At 39.4% G+C, this 20,000-nt stretch overlaps 2 protein-coding genes across 3 annotated transcripts in view; both read right to left on the bottom strand.

Annotated features, from left to right (window-relative positions):
* Window positions 1–2,587: 2,587 nt before the first annotated feature.
* dok7a (docking protein 7a) lies at window positions 2,588–16,116 on the bottom strand. Of its 2 annotated transcripts, XM_043245117.1 has the most exons (13): window positions 16,033–16,116; window positions 15,882–15,927; window positions 14,118–14,330; window positions 12,955–13,155; window positions 11,477–11,596; window positions 9,402–9,479; window positions 7,592–8,208; window positions 7,039–7,075; window positions 5,992–6,378; window positions 5,526–5,614; window positions 4,190–4,238; window positions 3,976–4,098; window positions 2,588–3,354 (listed from the first exon to the last, which is right to left on the bottom strand). In XM_043245117.1, exons 1-13 carry the CDS (start codon window positions 16,081–16,083, stop codon window positions 3,179–3,181), a joined length of 2,187 nt encoding a protein of 728 aa, XP_043101052.1. In that variant the 5' UTR covers window positions 16,084–16,116; the 3' UTR covers window positions 2,588–3,178. The 2 variants fall into 2 exon arrangements, with proteins under 2 accessions (XP_043101052.1, XP_043101053.1); XM_043245118.1 differs by lacking the exon at window positions 5,992–6,378 and having other exon boundaries at window positions 16,033–16,088.
* A 929-nt stretch (window positions 16,117–17,045) lies between these two features.
* The window catches only part of LOC122349178 (hepatocyte growth factor activator), a 14,449-nt gene continuing 11,494 nt past the window's right edge, over window positions 17,046–20,000 (bottom strand). Inside the window, exons 12-14 of the mRNA XM_043245119.1 lie at window positions 19,890–20,000; window positions 18,337–18,479; window positions 17,046–17,345 (exon numbers count right to left, since the gene is read on the bottom strand). The exon at window positions 19,890–20,000 is cut by the window's right edge and continues 30 nt beyond it. Coding sequence (XP_043101054.1) covers window positions 17,112–17,345; window positions 18,337–18,479; window positions 19,890–20,000 — 488 coding nt within the window. The 3' untranslated portion in view covers window positions 17,046–17,111. The remainder of the gene's footprint in view (window positions 17,346–18,336; window positions 18,480–19,889) is intronic.

Here is a 20,000-nt window from a genome sequence, read left to right as displayed (position 1 = left end):
GTTGTTGGCCATCTTTGAAATGTTGAACAACTGAAACAAAACTTATGACTGATACCACTGAAGAACTTTCTACTGGAACGTCATCCTTTGAGAGATGTCTGAGCCACTCGAGTGCCTTTTCTTGGGGGCTTTTTGAAAATGGCTCACTCAGAATAATTTGACGTGGTGAAAATATCATTGTACCCATTGAGCAAAGGATTGTTTCTAATAGGCTTCTTCACATACTGATCCAGAATTTATCAAAAGTCTCATTCAGAGTTTCTCCATCTTTACTTTTACTTTGAGTTTCAGGGCAATTTCTCTGCTTTTTCTCATAGACAGTGTTTTTAGGATTGTTCCAGGGATGATACACCTTCAGGTTTTGGTGCTCATTTAATTTCTCATTTAACATTGACTTTTCCAATTCTTACTCGTCTCCTTCAGTTCTCTTTGAAGATCGGTTTCCTCAACCTCATGAAATCTTTGACTTTCTATTTGGTTAAGTATTTTGATCTTGGTTTCCTTCATGGCTCTGTAAAGACTCAAGGACCATTTCCTGTATTCATCCTCCAGTTTTCTGTAGGCCGAGACCTTTGGGAATTGAGACCAACACAAATCATTCAGTAAAGAAAACATATTGAAACAGAACATAAGATTCATGAACACTCACCTGTCGTGAAGCATCAATTTTTAGAGTAGTTCTTCATCTCTTCTTTCTCTCTTCACTTCACTTTTTTCTTCCAGGAGTTTCAGGATTTCATCAAAAGACTTTTGTTAATTTTCTTTTACCTTTCTTTCTTAAAATCCTCTAGTTGTCTTCGTCTCTCTTTCTATTCTCTCTTTTCCTGGATCATTTCCCTGATTTCACTCTGGAGTCTCTGGTACCATTCATCTAAAGCCTGTTTTAATTTCTCATCTTCTTCTTTTCTTCTCATCTGTTCCTCTAGATTCTGCCTCTCTCAATGTTCTTGTATTCTTCTCTTCTCTATTTTATTTGGTTCTTCTTTCTCATTGATTTGGTTTTCTTTACTGCATATTCTAGATTTTCTACACGTAAGTTATATCTATCCTGACATTCTTGTGAGGTGTAAACAAAGTATGAATTGAACTGAACTCTGGTACACATGACAGTAAAGCTCTAGAATCTTGAATCCCTGTCTAAATGGTCTTTGTAAAATACACTTAAGCGGAACGATAGCACAGTGCTAAAAACAGGCATAGGATAAAACGTAGCTCTACAGATCAACAAAACCCAGGCCACTAGGCCGAGGTCTTCAACAACAAGAATCATGTCCTTCTAAGAGGGTAGCAGTATGTCAAGGTAGACATAATCCTTGCCTGAAGGACAGGGACACGCAGTAAAATGACGTAGCAAAGGTTTGATAAAGACTCCAATGGACCAAACCCAGGATGCGGCCATTCCTCTGGTGGAGCGGGCCTTCACTCCAGTTGTACAATGCAAGCCCACCGAGGCCTAAGCCAAGGCTAAAGTATCAACTGTCTAGTGGAAAAGTCTCATCTTAATAACTGGAAGACCTCTTGAACAGCTGCTGAAGGAAACAAAGAGATGCTTCGACTGCCGAAAATGGGTAGAGAGCTCTAAAGACTCTTAAGGCCCAGACCAAGGAGAGGATATTAGAGCCCTTGCTTGTCCTCGGAGTTATGAAGAGCTAGAAGGGTAATGATATCTGGAATATTAACTCAGGGAACCACAACTGCTCCTTTCAGAGTGGGGCCGTAAAACGGACCTACTTCCTTGATAGATGACCTGAAGAAACAAGGCTTCTGGAGGGAAGGCATACAGGCAACTGCTAGGTCAGTCGTGAGCCAGAGCGTCTCACCCCTTCGAGAAAAGATTTCTGGGTAACGAGAGCTGTCTTCTGTGGCAAAGAGGCCCACCTATGCCCTCCTGGAGATATTCCAGATTGTCTGAACCACTTGGTCTCCATTCCCCTGGAGACACATTGACCTGGGTCTGCTACTTGGTTCAGTCTGCCTGGATGTTGGTAGTTCTATGTATATTACAGCCACCGCACTAGGAATAATTTTTATGTAGAGATGTAGGCGTGTATCTTTATTGCAGCAGCGTGGAGAACTGCATCTAAGAGTCTTCTGCGTGGCTGGTATAAACATAAACATTGAAAAGTAGCTACAGTCAGCTCCGGTGGCCATATCTGAACCGTATTTCACTGCTGACGTGTCCCTGAATATAACAAAGACTTTATATTTTACAGTCTTTTCAATCAATCTAATTCATCCTTGAACTGAAGCATCAATTTCTTACAATCATAAAGACCCAAAACAATTGAATTGTAATAATCATCCTCAGTATAAACACTTCTGTAGGACTGATCCTCATTAGTAAGTCACCGCTAATAACACTTTCTAATAACTTTCATTAACAAATCATTAAGAAATATTACATTATGCTTCCATCACACAGCTAGAAATGGGAGATAGCAATTTTCTTTCATGTCAAACATCATTAGAACATTTGGTAAAGATTACGTTTTTTTTTTTTTTGTGGAAACAGGAATATTTTACCAGTTTATGAAGATGAAAATGATTCCCAAATATCCAAGTTTTCCACCGAAACAAAGTTTGAGGGTTTAATGAAAGAAATAGAAAAACATGAGGCAAAATAATTATTTTTAAATAATATTAACTAACAATACTGAACAATATTTTATTTTATAGCACATTAGCAATAACAAAAAATATTATTAGCAGTATCATGTTGTTATAATAACCAAATAATATAATATCTATATCGAGAAGGGTCAGTATGAGATGGTATCATATCATACCACAATATATGACAACATGACTGCAAAAAAATAAATAAAAACCTAGAGCGAAAAAGAAAATGAGAACATACAGTACTGTAATGTACAAAATACAAAATCAACACTTTAATGTAAAAATGACTCTCTGTTCATAAAAAGACTAAACATGCTACACAAATGCAGCCTCTTTCATACCAATGCAACTAGAAAGCAATACAACAAATATTCAGCATTTTAAAACGAAATCATAAAAATGAATAAAAAACTGCATTTCTGGTTCTGTGCATTGAACACGTTTATCTAGCAGCGGCTGACCGGAGACTCCTTCCCTGTTCACTACATAGTGATTATACATGAGGAAACGAGCACTACTACACTATATGCACACTGTCTGGACCGTGAGGGTGTTTTGGTCAGCTTGTCCAGAGGAGAGTGGATCTCTCTTCAGCGTGAGGAAGACCTCGGCGTCTCCTCTGCTGCTCCAGTCTCTGCAGGCCTTCCTCTCGCCCCAGTGCATGCTGGGAACCCGCTCTGTGAGCCGCCTCCGTCGCCATGATGTCGATCTGAGCGTATTTGCTGGAGCTTTTTCCTACGACGACGAACGCAAGAGCGTCAGTGAGAGCAATTCGATTACATCTAAACGCATACAAGTGTCAACCAAACAGTTCAACTTTGCTGCAAAATGAAGCACTGCATTTTATTTCTAATAATGCATTTATCAAAAGTAAATATTCTATAGATTATAGAACACATTCAGCTATGCACAAAAGCAGAAAATACAAATTTATCACCCATCTGAAAAGCTATAAAATCATAAATAAAGCTGATTAAATGTGATTGTGCCGCCTTTAGAAACGAAATCCTGGCCCAATCAGTTAAGTACTGCTTCTGTGTATCTGTTATTGTACAGTTCAGTATAAACACATTACTTAATCACACAATCTTAATAGGATCTTTGTAATCAAACTGACCATAACTGCTCATAATTAACACATTAACTAATAAAAGTTACCGTACTGACAAACAAAACAGACACACAATATAGAGAAAACAAGTTTGTAGCTGCGTCATACTGAGTGCTATACTTATTATTTAGTTGAACTTAAGCTATCATATTAATGCAAGCAGCTCATGGTATCAACGGAGGTGTGCCACGCTTCTCTTCGGCTCATTTAAATATGACTGTTATGCTCAGTGTACAGCGGTGCACCTCTGACTCCGGCGCTGGACTCCTGCAGCTCCAGCTCCATGTAATGCAGCTGTTTTTTGGACGCGGGGCTGGTGGGGATGTTGACGTACGTCACCGCGTCTCCTCTCGGTCTGTCCGTCGGCCCTGGACACAGAAACACACACACACACGTGAGGGTCACGGAAACACACACACACACACACACACCGAACAGCTCACGCAGAGGTGCGCTCACCTTCAGTCTTCTGCGAAGGCGTCTGGAGCTCGTTCCTGCTGCGCTCCTCCTGACAGAGACAGAGACGTTTATTCACGGAAAAACACACCTTAATCAGCGCGGTTTCTGATTAAAAAGCAACATGTCCGCACCGGTTCACCGCGTGACCTGTCTGTACAGGTTCAGAAGGTTTCACTGTAAGTGCTCTGGATTTGAGAACGGATGACAAAGCCTTCATGAAGAAGTTTCGCACGACTGACTCTTAATAGAGTATACTGCGTTCAACTCCTCCATCTCAAACCCTGCATGACTTATTGTTTTATTGTTAAAAAAATACAAATTAAGTAATTTAATATGATATTTAAATTATATATATATATATATATATATATATTTTTTTTATGATTACATTTTGTGTGTAAATAACCACTAGGTAGAGCTGTTACTGCACTTTTTAGATAACAGCCTTAACGGCAACTACCCAACACATCAGACCTGGTGGCGCTTTATTATATGGTTACATCTATTAGTTATTAGCACGCATATTAGGCATATATTAGTGCTAATTAAGCACATTGCTCTACATGACCTTTTTCTACATCCCTAATCCTCTCTGATACTTAAACTAAACAACTAGCGCAGCAAATAAAGAATGTATTGAGGGAAAAGTCACAGTTAATAGTTAACAAATGTTATTTATTTGGTATGTTGTATGCTGTGGATCCATCAAAATAAGATGATTGTTAAAAGATATTAAGCAGCCATTCTACTAATACTCTAATGACTGCTAATTAACATAGCAAAGTTACTTATTTTATATATAGTAGGTATCATTATTTTTATACACAGTATATATAGTTGGTAACTGATAGGTAGGTGATGGAATTTTTAATTAATTAAATAATTAAATAATTAATTAAAAGTTCGTTATTTTTTCATCAGTGACCTTGAGGTTTTTAATACAATGAAATCAATGAAATAGTTTTTATTTTTACATTTTTTTTGTTGATTTATTTTAAAAATCCTGTTCTGGTTTCAGCTGTAGCTATTTAAGCACTTCAAGTTAAACCAAATTAAAACGAGGAGCGTTATATAAAGCATATATATTCAGAAGATATTATTGTACACAGTATAAATTTATTTTAAACCAAAAAACAAACAATATATGCTATTATTAACCAACACACTCTCAAACGTTCCCATTTTAGTTTTTTAACATTTTGAATTAGGTTTAAGTTTTGTCCTTTTAGTTTGGTGTCAGTATGGAGGGTTAACGGAGCGGCTGCCGTTGAGGGACAGATCAGATGCAGTGCTGTATTTTTGGCACACTTCTATCCGCTGTGATTCAGACGGTCACCTCCGGGCTCCTGTCTGGGGATCGGCCGTCCATCACTTCATAAGCAGGATCCGTTCTTCCTTTCTCGGCCCATATTCTCTCTCTGTTATCTGTGAACAAACACACATGGTCGTTTTCCATTAAAAGATATTTTCTCCCACACCAGCGTACCGATCTGTTCTTCTGTGTAGTATAGTTTGAGGTCTGCTTTGCGCGTGAAGCGAGAAACTGTTCGTCTAAAAACACGGGTTTGCCAAAAAACCTAAACGGCGTCTCGCACTTGGAAGTGAGCGTGCATCAAACGCGCTTGAGGATCTTCATCCGTCCCGACCTTCTCAGACACGGGAAACAACAACACAGACGGGTTTGCAGGCAGAAGAAGAAAGGTAATATTAATTCGATTAGACAGAGGCTCCAGGAGGTAGGAGGAGAAGACTGGAAGGGTCCTCAGAGGGTTAGAGACCAATCCGGCGAGACGCTCTCTTACCTTCCGCAGGGATTCTCTGCAGAGCGACCGCGGAGGAGCAGGGCGACTCGGAGACGTTTCTCCTCGGGTCTCTGGACGGAGCTGCGGGTCTCCGGCAGCTGCCCTCTCCTCTCCTGCACTGGACACAGTTCTCGTACAGGACGGTGTGTCTGGACGCGGCCATGGCCTCGTAGACGCTGCTCCTGAGCGATCTGGCCGCAGGACTGTAGAGCGACAGGAGATCGGACAGACCGGAGTCTCCGTCCTCCGCTCGCTTCTCCTCATTGGTCGGCGAGCGTTCAGACGAGGGCTTCCGCGCATCGTGATTGGTCGAGGACGCGGGTCTGATGTCCGCCGGCTCCTGATTGGCGGGTGGCTCGGTGGGTGTGGCCGAATGTTCACCTGGCGCTTTAAGAGTGTGTCTGTACTTATTAGCTATATGTGCTGTATATCAGCTAACAAATATTTAAAGACATAATGTGTATTTAAAAGACTTTGCAGATCGAATAGTATTAATGAAATGAAAGGCCGCTTAAGAGACGCACTTAAGTAGACTTTTTAAAAAGTGTCCTTTGAAATAATGTCCACTATTTAGAGGTTGATCGTGTTTTTAATAATCTTTGTCTTGTTTTAAAGAAGTACGCTTATTTTGATGTGTTGACTAACATACTGAATATGTTAATATACTGCAATATAAATTGTAAATAGTTTTTTTTTAATACAGGACAGTTTAATAAAGGACATGTATATTCTAGTTGATCAAAAATGCTGGTCAATACACTCAGCTTATCCATATTTTAAAGACAACAGTATTATGGAATTACAAAAAAATTATGTCCTAAAATCCCACTTAAGTGTGTCGAAAAAGCAATCTAAATTTCTGCAAACTGCATTTAATATGTTATATGATATAACTAATTTTAATGTCATTTCCATTTACATGCAATTAAGTGTTCAAAAACCATTGCATTCAGTTAATTACTTCTGTCATAAGTGCCCTTTTTAAAAGAACGCTAAAGTCCAGATAAAGACTCATGAAGCGTTTAAGCAGTGCTGTATGAATCTCACCTGACGCAGCGGGCAGTGAATGATGTGGAAAAGAGCCCTGTTGAACAGACACACAGAGCACGGGAATCAACAACAGAGGCAAATGTAATTGCAATGAACACATCAATAAAAAAAAAAAAAATTATAATAATAATAAAAAAATAACACTGCAGTTCATGTGCAGAACAACGGAAATGAGTATAATATGTAATAGGGACCTATGTTGCAATTCACTCTTTCATTTTAAACTTGGGTTTATTTTAACATTCTTCTTCTCAAGTTAGCATCTTCCACCATTTTGGAGAGTAACCCAGAAGATAACTTGCTAGCTAGCTCCTAAACGACGCTGATTATGCCGATTGCGTTCGGTGATAACATCGGTTAAACCACTGGACTGTGTCATCTGGACTATTTTACTGATGTCCTTATGTTTCTGTGCATTGATTGTAGTAACCTTTCTATCTATAGGAGGGTCAGAGCTCTCAGGTTTTATCCTAATTTGTGTTCTGAAGATGAACGGAGGTTTTTCATGAATTAACCCTATAACTACAACAACCCTGAGAGGTGTATATACCTTGAGTCCTCCGCAGACGGAGCAGGAAGTGAAGAGGGATTTCATCCCAGCAGGAGGAAGTGAACAGCAGTTTTTACTACAGGATAAACCCGAAACCTCCCCCGCTTTTCTCAGGCCGTTCCTCGTCTGTGACTCCTCCCCTTTATCGAGCTCTGAATCTGATTGGCTGGGAGATTCGGCGCAGGGCTCGTCTTGAGAGGCGCTGCTGTGTCTGCTGGCCTCCAGCAGGCTCCGGGGAGAGTCGTACAGGAACCGCAGGGACGAGGGAACCTGGTATTCATGGACGGGACAGGACGAGCAGGAGCAGGGGTTAAACAGAGCGCCGTACTCCTCTCCCGGACCGGCGGCGTCCAGACTCCCGCTGTATGACGAGAAGCTGCCGGTCGCGATGCCGCTGTCGGACGAGTTCTGTCGGCCGGACTCTTTCAGCCTCCGCGAGCGAACGGGATCGGCCGGGACCTGAGACGCTTCAGCAGAGCCGGGCAGAAGCAGGTCGCTCCACGCCGCAGGACGACCGCTGACGCTGCCATCTGATTGGCTCGTGTCTGAAGCGTCAGAGGAACCGGAAATACTGCGGTCGTCACCCGCAAGCGAAGAGCCAAAACGTGAGCTCGAAGCTTCCAGGACAGAAGGGAAAGAAAACAGTATTATTCCTTCTTACGTATTAAATGCATATAATGAAAATGAGAGTAATAATTAACTTTTTAAATGACTACATTAGTGATTTGCATAGCAAATATGAATATTTTCATAGACCGCTGTTAAAAAAAGTGCCTTTAATTGTAATAAATGTGTAGTGCACTTCCAATCATTTTTTTTCAACCACAGATTACACATAATACATAAACTATATATGTGGCATGTATGTATGAAATAAAAGGCCACTTAAGTCTCTTAAAAAGAGTCATTTTTAAGTACAAAGTGGAAACAATGTCAAATTAAACATTTCACTTTTTTTAATTATTACGTTTTAACACTTAAGTGGCCTATTATTTTTTAAGTGTCTTAAAAAGAGACACTATTATCACTGTTTCTTTACACACTTAAGTACACTTTTACAAATGTAAAATAAATGTAAATAATGTCGAATTAATCATTTTACTTTAAAGCACATTTTAAGTCATTAGGTTTTAACACTTCAGTGGCCTCTTAAGTGTCTTAAAGTCATTTTCATGACTTTTTCTTAACATACTTGAGGACACTTTTAAAAAGTGTAAATAACGTCACATTAAACTTTTACTGTACATTTTAAATCATTACGTTTTAACATTTAAGCGGCCTCATTTTTTCATTGTCTTAAAGAGAGGTACTTTAAAGACTAATTCTTAACAGTATACTTTTAAAAAGTGTAAGTAATGTCAAATTAAGCTTTTACTTTGAAGCACATTTTATAACGTTATGTTTTGATATTTGTTTTTGTAATGTTTTAAAGAAAAACACTCATTTTGATTTGACCTGTAAAGTACTTAAATATCATTTTACTGCAGTGTTATCAAAAATGTTACTATATTTGCAATAAACTGCAACTTAACTACTGTATTACAAATATGTATTTACGAATCTGTTACTACATGATATAGACATTTCACTAGAAATTTCACATTAAAGTAAGTTTTAGTTTATCGTAAATGCTTGTCAGTACATTCAGCTGTACTTTAAGTAAAAGTACATGTAAGGATGCACTTAAGTGCATACTTAAGTCACACTTAAGTGAGTCAAAAATTTTATATCGACTCATAGTACACTATAGTACATTTTCTTTTCATTGCACTTAGCTTGTGATATGAGAGCTGTACAGGTGAGCTGGTACCTGTGCTGTGAGACAGCAGACTGAGCCTCCGCTCCAGCTCCTCCGCCTCATGCTTCAGTCTGTCCTGCGCCGAAGGCTCTGAGCAACAGAGAAAATCAAAGCCCACCGTGAGACACACTAACCAGAACGCCACATGGAAACAAACATTTGATTCGCAGCTGTGCGATCACCAAAAAGTTGGTCGAATGCCATGTTTTAGGAAGCCGCACATCTGCTGAACATGAGGAAACTTTTACTTTTTAACGGGGTCGTATTACGCCGATTTTCCACAAGTCTGTAATATGGTTTGTTTAAAACTTCTCAATGGTAGTTTTAAAAAAAATCACCCATTTTACCCTGTTCACAGCTCTTTTCTAATCACTCTGCTCTACTTCCCCTTTAAATCTTCACAAGCTCCGCTGACCCCGCCCACTTAATTAACCGTTAGCTCTTCGTTAAACCCCTTGCAGTTCCTTTACGAAGACCGCTATCTTTAATAGTGCGGTAGCAATCATGTAGATTAGAGGTTTAGAATAAGGTCATGTAGAATAAGGCATTAATATGTGCTTAAGTAGCATTAATAAATGGCTAGTGATATGCTTATGGAGCAACTAATAGGTGTAACCGTAAAATAAAGCGTTACCAAATTTTCTTACTCTGTGTATTTAAATGTTTATGGTACAAGAATATTTGATTTAAATCAACTTGATAAAGAGGTCAGGACAAAAATAGTCTGATTATACCTAAAATGTGTAATATAATAGAAAAAATTGTAGTTTAAATAGTGCGTTGTGTTTACATGTTTTATATATGACTAAATGAAAGACGGGGTAAAATCATAGCAAGGCTGATTTTTCGATCATTGACTCTCCGTAGGAGTGAGTGAGGGACACGTTGAGCACATGTTCGGGGGTTACAGCAGAACCCCAGTGTTTGTCTAGCACTTAAAGCGCTATTAATAGCGCAGACATGTGGATAAGATGGCAAGCGTCCAGAGAAGCGCTGACACTCATCATCCCCGATCGACACGCATCCCGAGGGCCTTCATAAACACCGAGCGTTCAAGCGTTTTGACCGAACCGAGCGAGAGACGTGGTGTTTTCCCTCCGCTCCGCCTCACACCTGCCATCAGACGAGAGCTTCTCAGCACGGACAGCGGGAGGATGAGGTTACAGTCGTCAGGAATGCTCGCGTATATAAACTGTGACTTTGACCCCTCGATCTCTCGCCGTCTCAGAATAGGAGAGAAGCTCAGGCTCCGATTGGTCAGGGGGAGGCGTGAAGCGTTCTGATTGGACGAGCCGATATGCAAACGCTTGTTAGTGTCTTAAATGTCCCCGTAAAAAGCTTTAGGGCTGATCTTGCGTTAATTACACCAGAGGCTTCAAAACTGTGGCTACAAAAAGGAAACGAGAGATAGAGAGGAAAATATTAATTCTTACATCTAATATTATTCTATTAGTGAGAATAATTACTTGCTGCGGCTTGAGTTCAATGACAACATAAAGACCATTTATTTAATTTCACGAACGACGCATTTTATTTATAATATTGCATTGGCTGTATTGCATCATGCGAGATTTCAATGACGACTGAAAAAAGAAGTTCTTTTCAAGGAAATCGATATCATTTCTTTAAAAGATTACTGAATGAATGTTTTCAGACACCTGTTGCATGTCGACTGCAATTAAATGAAAATGCATTACGGTTTGGATCGACATGAAAAGCAATTCGCTTAAATTTCGAGTAATTTTGACCCAACTTTACGTTACTTTTATCATCACTGAAATCAGCGTGCTCTGTATTTTGACAAGCAGATATGATGAAATACACCATGACTAAAGTACACGTCTTTATACTACAACATTTAATTAGACAATATTAACAAAGTGCTCTTTTAAAAACTGTCAACTTCTTTTTTACAAGGTCTTCAATAGTAAAATATTATCCGACATTATCATAAAAACGAATTTCGTCTGATAACAGCAGGTAATAAAGCTGTATGTGTTGTGAAGGTGTGTGATAATGTGAGATGCCAGATGTCGTCCTCGGACGAGGTTGTGAACAGATGTGCTGGACGTGTCCTGGACACTGACCTGGCAGCGGTGGCTTCAGTCCAAACGGGCCTCTGGACGGGGAAATGCCACGAACAATACAGTCGAAGAGAAAACTGATGTGCTCTCCCTCGGCGCAGGACAAGAAGAAGACGCCGGCCCCTGAACACAGAAAGACGCCGAATAATGCAGTTTTTTTAAGCTTCAAAAAGGACACGAAAGCATTGTTGAAGCAGTCCATGGTATACTCTACGAGCTTTGTGTGACGAGGACCTGACTCAAATTAATTTAAAACAAGCCTGTCTTATAGATTTACAGTAGTTGCATATTGCTTAACTGTTGTGATTTTAATGATATCTTTGATATCTTTTCATTCAATGCAATACACCACTAAAAAACAGACAGACAAACAAAAACGATTTTTTTTCCGTTGCACCAATTCTTTTTTTTTTTTTTTTTTTTGTCATTTTAGGCAGCACCATCACTCATTAACTTTCATTATTAAAAGTATCCAGAATATTACAGAATAAATAAAAATAATACATTTGAATTAATATTTTTTGTGCAAATTATTTTTAACATATCTGCATATATATATATATATATATATATATATATATATATATATATATATATTGCTTTTGTTTGCATTTTAAATTAGACTTTTTTTAATTATACATCATTCCGTTATCAATCAATTAATTGCCATTTTTATTAGTTTTTTTTTAAACAAGCAGTTTTAATCTTATTTAATTGTAGTTCTTTTATCAAATTAAACTAAACAAAAATGTGACATTTAGCAAAAAATCTATTTTTTTCTGGTTTCACTTCGAGTCATTAGCAATGCTTTTACTCCATTATTTAAACCACTGCTGAGCACTCTCTAAATGCGGTGCCGTGCCCGCAGCTGTTTCTCGAAGGATGTCACTGATGTCTGACTTCCAGGGATCGGATGAAGTTTGATGGAGGTGGAGGTCACTGAACAGAGACATCCATCACTCTACAAACAAGACCACCCAAAACCAGTCAGCCGTGACCACACACACACATTTATATTCCTGTAACTAACTGCATAGGTGCTTTTTATACCCTGCACCTAAACCTGCCTCTCACACGAAGCTTTAGATTCTCCAAAAACTTAATTATGTATCATTTATAAGCTTGTTTTGTAACGAGGACCAACGTGTCCCCACAAGGTCAAAACCACACACACACACACAACCACATTCAATCAAGTGAACAAATCAGCTCTTTTTAAGCATTTGAAAATCTGTCTCTACATCTATTTACCAAAGCTAATAAGAACTGCTGAGCAATACGAGGAATGCTATATATAACTACAGCATATATCCATATTTCTCTTGGAATAGTTTTAGCACGTTTGTGGCAATGTTAATGTATTTGGCCTGGACAGGTGGAGCTGGGGGAGGTGGAGGGTTTCAGAGGTGCATACAGAGCGTCATTTCGTTTCTTGAAGCATTTCATCCAAAAGCTTCCCCCCGATTCGTCGACACACTCACAGTAACCGCAGCGCGTTCCTCCCTCAAACACGAACCCGTTGCTGACCGGCCCGTATCGCCGCAGGTCCAGCAGGTTCCAGTGACCGATGATGACCGCCGGCAGGTCTTTGGCGATGACCAGAGCATTGTTGCACAGATGCAGAGTCGCCGGGCCGCTTTCCAGTTTGGTGCCGGGCAGCACGGACACACTGAAACTGTGGACTGACAGAGAAAACACACGGCTGTGAACACACACTGTATTTATAAGAAAACGCAAGACTTCTTTCATTCATCTCCGTCAAGTGGAAGTCTACGGCCTTAAAAAAGTAAGAGTTCAGGTTTCTTTAAATCCCTAATCCAACAAACGAACAATAAGCCTTGTTGCCTAAGTGAACACACTAACTAGGGCGCTCTAGAAAGTGATCCTGTTGCCATTGGCTCCACACGGCAATAAATCACGTCCGCTCAGTAACAGCTTCTCTGTGTGTGACGTGACGGGGAATGCAGGCAGGGTTAAACCTGTTAGCACTAACTCTGAAACTGATTTATGAGGGTTTGCATACTCAAAACAAAGAGACACACACACACACACACACACACACACCTGACCATATCACATCGATGCTCACAACTACAAAGAGCTCAAACACAACACAACAACCGCGTGATTGAAATATCGTTAAGTAAATGATGTGAAAACACTGTAATCGTTGTAATTGTTTCGCTATTTAACCTACGTCAGTTTAAATAAGCCATACTTTTTATAATTTAATTTAAATTTAATAATTCCAATTGTTTCTAGGTATAATTATTAATATTTTTAAGCCAGATTAAAATCTATTCGACATTATTACAATTTAATAATAATTTAAATATGTATATTATTTATTTATTTATTTATTAAAGCAATTATTTTATTCTATTTTTTGTTTTAGATTTACTCTAGGAATACATGGCCTCTCTGGCCGTAGTATCAATAAATCATAATGCAATGGCCATTATTTAATTATTCCAACTGCATATACATATATATATATATATATATATATATATATATATATATATATATATATATATATATATATATATATATATTAGCATGAAGTCAATTTCACTAAACTCCCTACTTATGATAGAAACAGAGGTTTGTTATTTCTGATTGTGGAGTGTATATGGTCTCTGACCTTCCCCGAGGCAGTAGCGCAGCCGGAGGTCCCAGCTCTGCAGCGCCTCCCTGCTGTCGAACCCGAGCACCGCGGTCTGACCGAGACACAGGACGGAGAGGACGAAGGGAACGCCGTCGCCGCCGGCACACGCCTCCAGACCGCAGATGTGCTCCAGCGTCACGCTCCTCTCCTTCACACCGCGCTCCTTATACACCGACAGCACCAGACAATCTGACAAACACACACGCATAAAACCTATAGATCCTTACAATAGAAAAAAAATCTACTTCACGCGATGCGACTTTTTCAAGCGGGACCATTCAAAACCAGACACAGCATGACTTGGTGGTGGAAGAGTCTGCTGCGGAGAACGTTTGGAGCATCAAAGATGACCACAAACTCTTCACCGCTACTACGAAAAGCAGAGAAACCAACAAACAAAACAACCTTTTGTGCTTCCCCCCTCTCTCTCACACACACACACGCTTGTGTGAACAGCTGTAAAAACGTGTTTCTGCACACACTCAAACACACTGCAGCCGACGGCGAGGTGTTTCAGTAAAGCGGCGTGATTCGAGCAGGAGAGCTGTTCTGCTGAATAGTGAAAGATTCCAGCGCTGTTACATGAACCTCCTGCAGCGCCTGAGCAGTCACTTTAGTGACCGGGACATACGACACAATATAAGTCCAATACAGAAACACACTGACCCACACCGAGCCGTTCAAAGTGCTCCATGGAAATGAACTTTAAAGTGTTTCTGACTGATTGCATTCTATTCTATGGACATTTCAAACATCTGTCAAACAGGACAAATGTCTTTGTTCTAAATATTCCGTTTACGGATACGAGCATTCTATTTATGTTCAAATCATTCAAATGTTTCCAGCGTTACAGGAATGTTACTTTTGAATATTCTCAGAAATAAAGCGTTGTTTAAACGAAGCATGAGCAATCGATGCCGTGTCAATGATTAAAGAACGGTATTAAATAATAGATAACACAGAGAATGTCGTTTGTTAGCCCGAATCTTACAGGCTACTACAGTCAAGGTTATATTTCCTAAATCTATTGTATTACAATTCAGTTCCAAACTAGACGAACACAACGACCTCTCAGTGAACGAGACGTGCAGCATCACAACGCTTGACTATTTCTCATGAAACTCTCGCGTAACATTCTGCTGTTTTACATCACCGTACGCCATACTTGCATATGAACTCCGGTATGGAATAATTCTATTAAAAAAAGTATATATTTTGAAGAATGTTACCACTGCCACTGGCTTCCAAAGTACTTTACTCGAGTAAATGGACGCGTCAAATAAACCTTCAACGGTTTGGTTTCCGACTTTCTTCAGAATATCTTCTGTGATCAATCAGAAAGAAACTCGTACAGGTTTGGAACAACTTGATGGTAAAATTTTATTTAGGAGTGAACTATCCCTTTAAGATCAGACTTAAACAGACACTGTCACTCTATATATATATATATATATATATATATATATATATATATATATATATATATATATATATATATATAGTGAGTAATATATATATAAGCTATCATTCCACATTGCAGTCGTTATTTCACATGTGTAACATATCTTTTACTTGATTTACTTGAACGAATTTATGTTAACTCTAGTAAAACTTAGTAATACGTACCTTGTATTGTTTTAAGGTTTAAGGTATCAGATAGCCTCTGTCCTGAGCCGTGCGTGTGTGTGTGTGTGTGTGTGTGTGTGTGTGTGTGTGTGTGTGTGTGTGTGATGAACCGACCTGCGACCGGTGAGGGTTTGCGCAGAACCAGCCAGCGGCTCCTCCACTGCAAACACAGAAACCGAGCTCAGCTTTACACACACATTCACCCTAAAAACCCTCGACTACACACACACACACACACACACACACACACACACCGTTTTCCTACTTTTTTGCCGTCTCTGAGTCTAGCGGCTCCCTCGATCACGGTGTCGCTCATCTTCCCCTCATGACAGCTGCGCGAGCGCGCGCGCGCCCCCGGCCTCTGGCACGCGCGCCGCGCGCAGCATATGTCGGAGGTCAGACAGAGGTCAGTGTGTCAAACTTAATTAACCCTTACACGCATTCGGTGGCCCCTTATGAGGGGACAGACCATACACCGACCCAACACTTTCTGCATTTTCACTCTCAGAGAAGGAAGAAAGCTTTATTACTGGCTGGGCGCCTCAACAGACCTAAATATCATCTGAATTTAATCTATAGATAAATAATGTCCTGTGTAATAGGAATATCTAAACATAATATTACTTATGCACTCTAATTACCTAAAAGGTCATTCATAATGATCAGATCAGGTACAAATGTTGTCTATATATATTATAATTTTGCAAATATTTCTAAGCAATAGAAAATAGGGCATTTTTACCCCAACTGGGGAAAGTAATCTTAAAGAAAATACAGCTTTTAAGTCAATCAACTTTATTATTACAAGGATAGCATTTGGTTTTATTATCTAAACAAAACCTTAATGATGGATGGATTATTTCAAAAATTACCTATAAATACTATACAAAATGACAAAAACAAACAAACTTGACAGTTTTTCTCAATGCTATATTACTGTAATGGAAACTGAATAGAAATAATCCTTTATCGTGATTAAATGACTGAATTACAAACAAACTCAAGTGTTTGTTTCCATTTAAATCATAAAAACGGTCAGGAAATGCTGAGAAAACAATCCCTAAATATTTATGCTTGTATTAAAGGTAAAATATGTTACGCATAACGTCATACGTATCTTAATCTTGTGTTGAAATACGATATATATATATATTAATGCATACACATCATGAATTACTTGGCCATACCGAATGAACCTAATTAATGCTTGTGACAGATAGTGGAATAATTTACTATGATTTAACAGCAAACTGTTGCATTGAAAAAAAGAAAAGAAAAAAAGAATAAATCAATTTATTTCACAGCAATCAAAATGAACACATAAATAGTAAAGTCACAGTAGTTTTATCTTTGGCAGTGACTACCGACGCAGATGTTCACTGTTGTTCCGTTCACTGATGTTTTCTGGGATGTCTTTCTGGATTTGTTGATGACGCCGTTGATCCAGTCGGAATATTTGGGCACGAGGGTGTAAACGCCGGGTTTCCCCGAGCGGCCGCATCCGTCTCCCCAGCTGATGATCCCGTAGAGGAAACTCACGCCGTCACACTCGCACGCTAACGGCCCGCCCGAGTCCCCCTGAACACGTCACACACACAGAAAACCATTACATCCTTTAAAAGCAATACTGACGCGTACGGAAGCCTGGAATCAATGAATGAATAAAAGTTTGGACTTTTTAGCTTTGCAGGTGGTAAACTTTCAGCTGCGAGTCAGAAATGCAGAAATAAACTCTTTTTTATTAAAGCACCCCATTATGGGTTATGAAAGGTTCATATTCTGTCCCCGACAACAGGTTAATATGCATGCAAAGTAAAAAAAAACATTTAATTTCTTATAAAATGCATTTATTTTTACTTTATTTGCTCATAGACTCCCAAACCATTTGTTCAACGATTCCTTTTTTTTAACCCCCTGAGGTCGATTTCATTCAGAGCAGTGTTTGTGAACTCCTAACTTCTAATCAAAACTAGCATTTTCATTCAGACCGAGGTCCCTGACGTCAACATGACTCTCAACTCTTTCTATTTAACGAAAATATCTTTATATAGGTCCACTTTGCAAAGGATGTCGTCACACTGCATGAAAGATCATCCACAATAAACCTCATATCTCCAAACACGGGCGTGTCTGCTTAAATGCTCTCAAAGCTATATTCCAAGATACAAAACGGTATTATTTTTTACAATATTAATGGATGACCACCTGCTGTGAAATATGGCAAATTCAACAAGTGGAGTGATACAAATGTGAAACATTATACATACAAATATATACGTGTGTGTGTGTTAATATTACTCTAAAATGTATAAAGTGTATTTAATATTTAATATAAAAAATACGAATTTATATAATAGTCATGGTTTTCAAACACAGTTCCTGGAGGGTCCAGAGCCCCTAATTTAACACGGCTCATTCGGCCAATTCATTTCTCCAGGTTTATGTGTGTTGGAGCAGGCCTGGAGCTAAACTCTGAAGGGCCCCGGCCCTCCAGGAACCGAATTTAAAAAGTCAAATTATTAGACTTACACCCAATAATGGCATATAAATAGTTGTTTAGGCGTCTGACCTGACAGGCGTCCACACAGGACTCGCTTCCGGCGCACAGCATCCCTGACCTGACCTCCGACCCGTAGACGTCTGGAGATGAGCAGCGATCGAACGGGATGATCTTCACCGCTCCCTCCATCAGGTGAGAGTACGAGTTTGCCTCTGAACACACGAGAGTCACATTCTCAGATACAAACCGCTACGTCGGCATCGTGCATTCACTTCTGATCTCTGTTTAGTCGTCTTGGTCTTACAAATACATTTGAGCTTCTTCTTCGTCGACCTCTTTGAACCGTGTGCTAAATCAGGTTAGCGGCATGCTAAATCATGCTAACAATGGGCCAAACACAGCCTGAAAACCAACCAAAAAACCGTGTTTGTGTGGAGTTATGTCACTGGGTGTATTCCGTGCATCCTTTACAAAAATCCTGCAAAATGCTAAGTTATAGCACATTTACATTTCATGCTTGCATCATCACGTCTCATCATATAACTCAATGCTTTACAGACTGAGCCACATTATTATATTTGTACAAGCGATCTATACAGGCGTATTGGTTGGAGGACATGTTGGCCAGCTGTGCTAGAAACATGCTAAAATGCGTTGATCCATGTAAACATGCTAGCAACTTGCTAAAGCATGCTAGCAACAAGTTCAAACATATTAGCGACATCTTCAAACATGCATGTTAAAACAACATCCTGTTAACAATGCGCTAAATCATGCTAGCAAGATGCAAAAACATGTTAGCGATGTATTAAATGGTAACAACAGGCTAAAATGTTAACAAAATGCTATCGAAGGTTTAAATCGTGCCACTAACACGCTAAAACGTGACTTTGCATAAAATATTAGAACAAATCTTTAAGCTTCGAGCTTTTCAAAGACATAAAAACGTTCAAGCTAGGCTTCGTCAAGCCAACATAAAAGTCTGTTCGTGATCTTTGTCGAGTTTAACTTGCACTAAAACAACGGAAACTAAAACCGAAATAGAAAATAAACACTATGTGGCCACAGAGCTAATAAAATAACTAAATTAAAATGAAAATAGAAATAAAAACTTCAAAATATGCGTAAAAAACTATTTGAAGTGGAAAAAAACGCCAGTACTCAACCCCACTCAATCAATCAATCAATTAATAAATGAATAAATACTAAAAAAGTACTTTTTTAATTCCTGTAATTTGTAAATAGTCACAATAAATAAATGTTTGCGATTCAATTCACATTTATCGGTAAAGCGCTTTTCGGGACGCCCATCCGTTGCAAAGTAGCTTCATGGAAAACAGTAGGATATTAAACTTAAGGACACTTCTGATTAAACGCTTCACGAGAGTCGAGCTGCGGAGCCAAACGGGATCAAACACCACCCGACCGCGGAAACCTGCTTCTTTTCATTTTTGTAAGTCATGGTGTCCGTTCAGATCAGCTCTTCAGGCTTGCGTTCGCTGAGGACGAGGGCCGACCCCTCCTGGGTTGCGTGGTTTATATCGTGTTATTTCTAATCACAGAGGCTTCGACCGAAGAGCCGGTGAACGCTACGACAGAACCTGGGCGGGAGGTGAACTCACTCTCGTGCATGTGACCCCAGCCGGAGATCTTACAGCAGGAGTGATCAGGAAACGTCATGTGTTTCCCCGGCAGACAGATGGGCCTGACGAAGGGTGTTTTCGGAGCGCAGC

This window comes from Puntigrus tetrazona, chromosome 7, assembly GCF_018831695.1.
Source record: "Puntigrus tetrazona isolate hp1 chromosome 7, ASM1883169v1, whole genome shotgun sequence".
NCBI classification, from domain to species: domain Eukaryota; kingdom Metazoa; phylum Chordata; class Actinopteri; order Cypriniformes; family Cyprinidae; genus Puntigrus; species Puntigrus tetrazona.
Note: the sequence above shows the minus strand (reverse complement) of the source record. Positions and strands in the feature narration are given on the sequence as shown.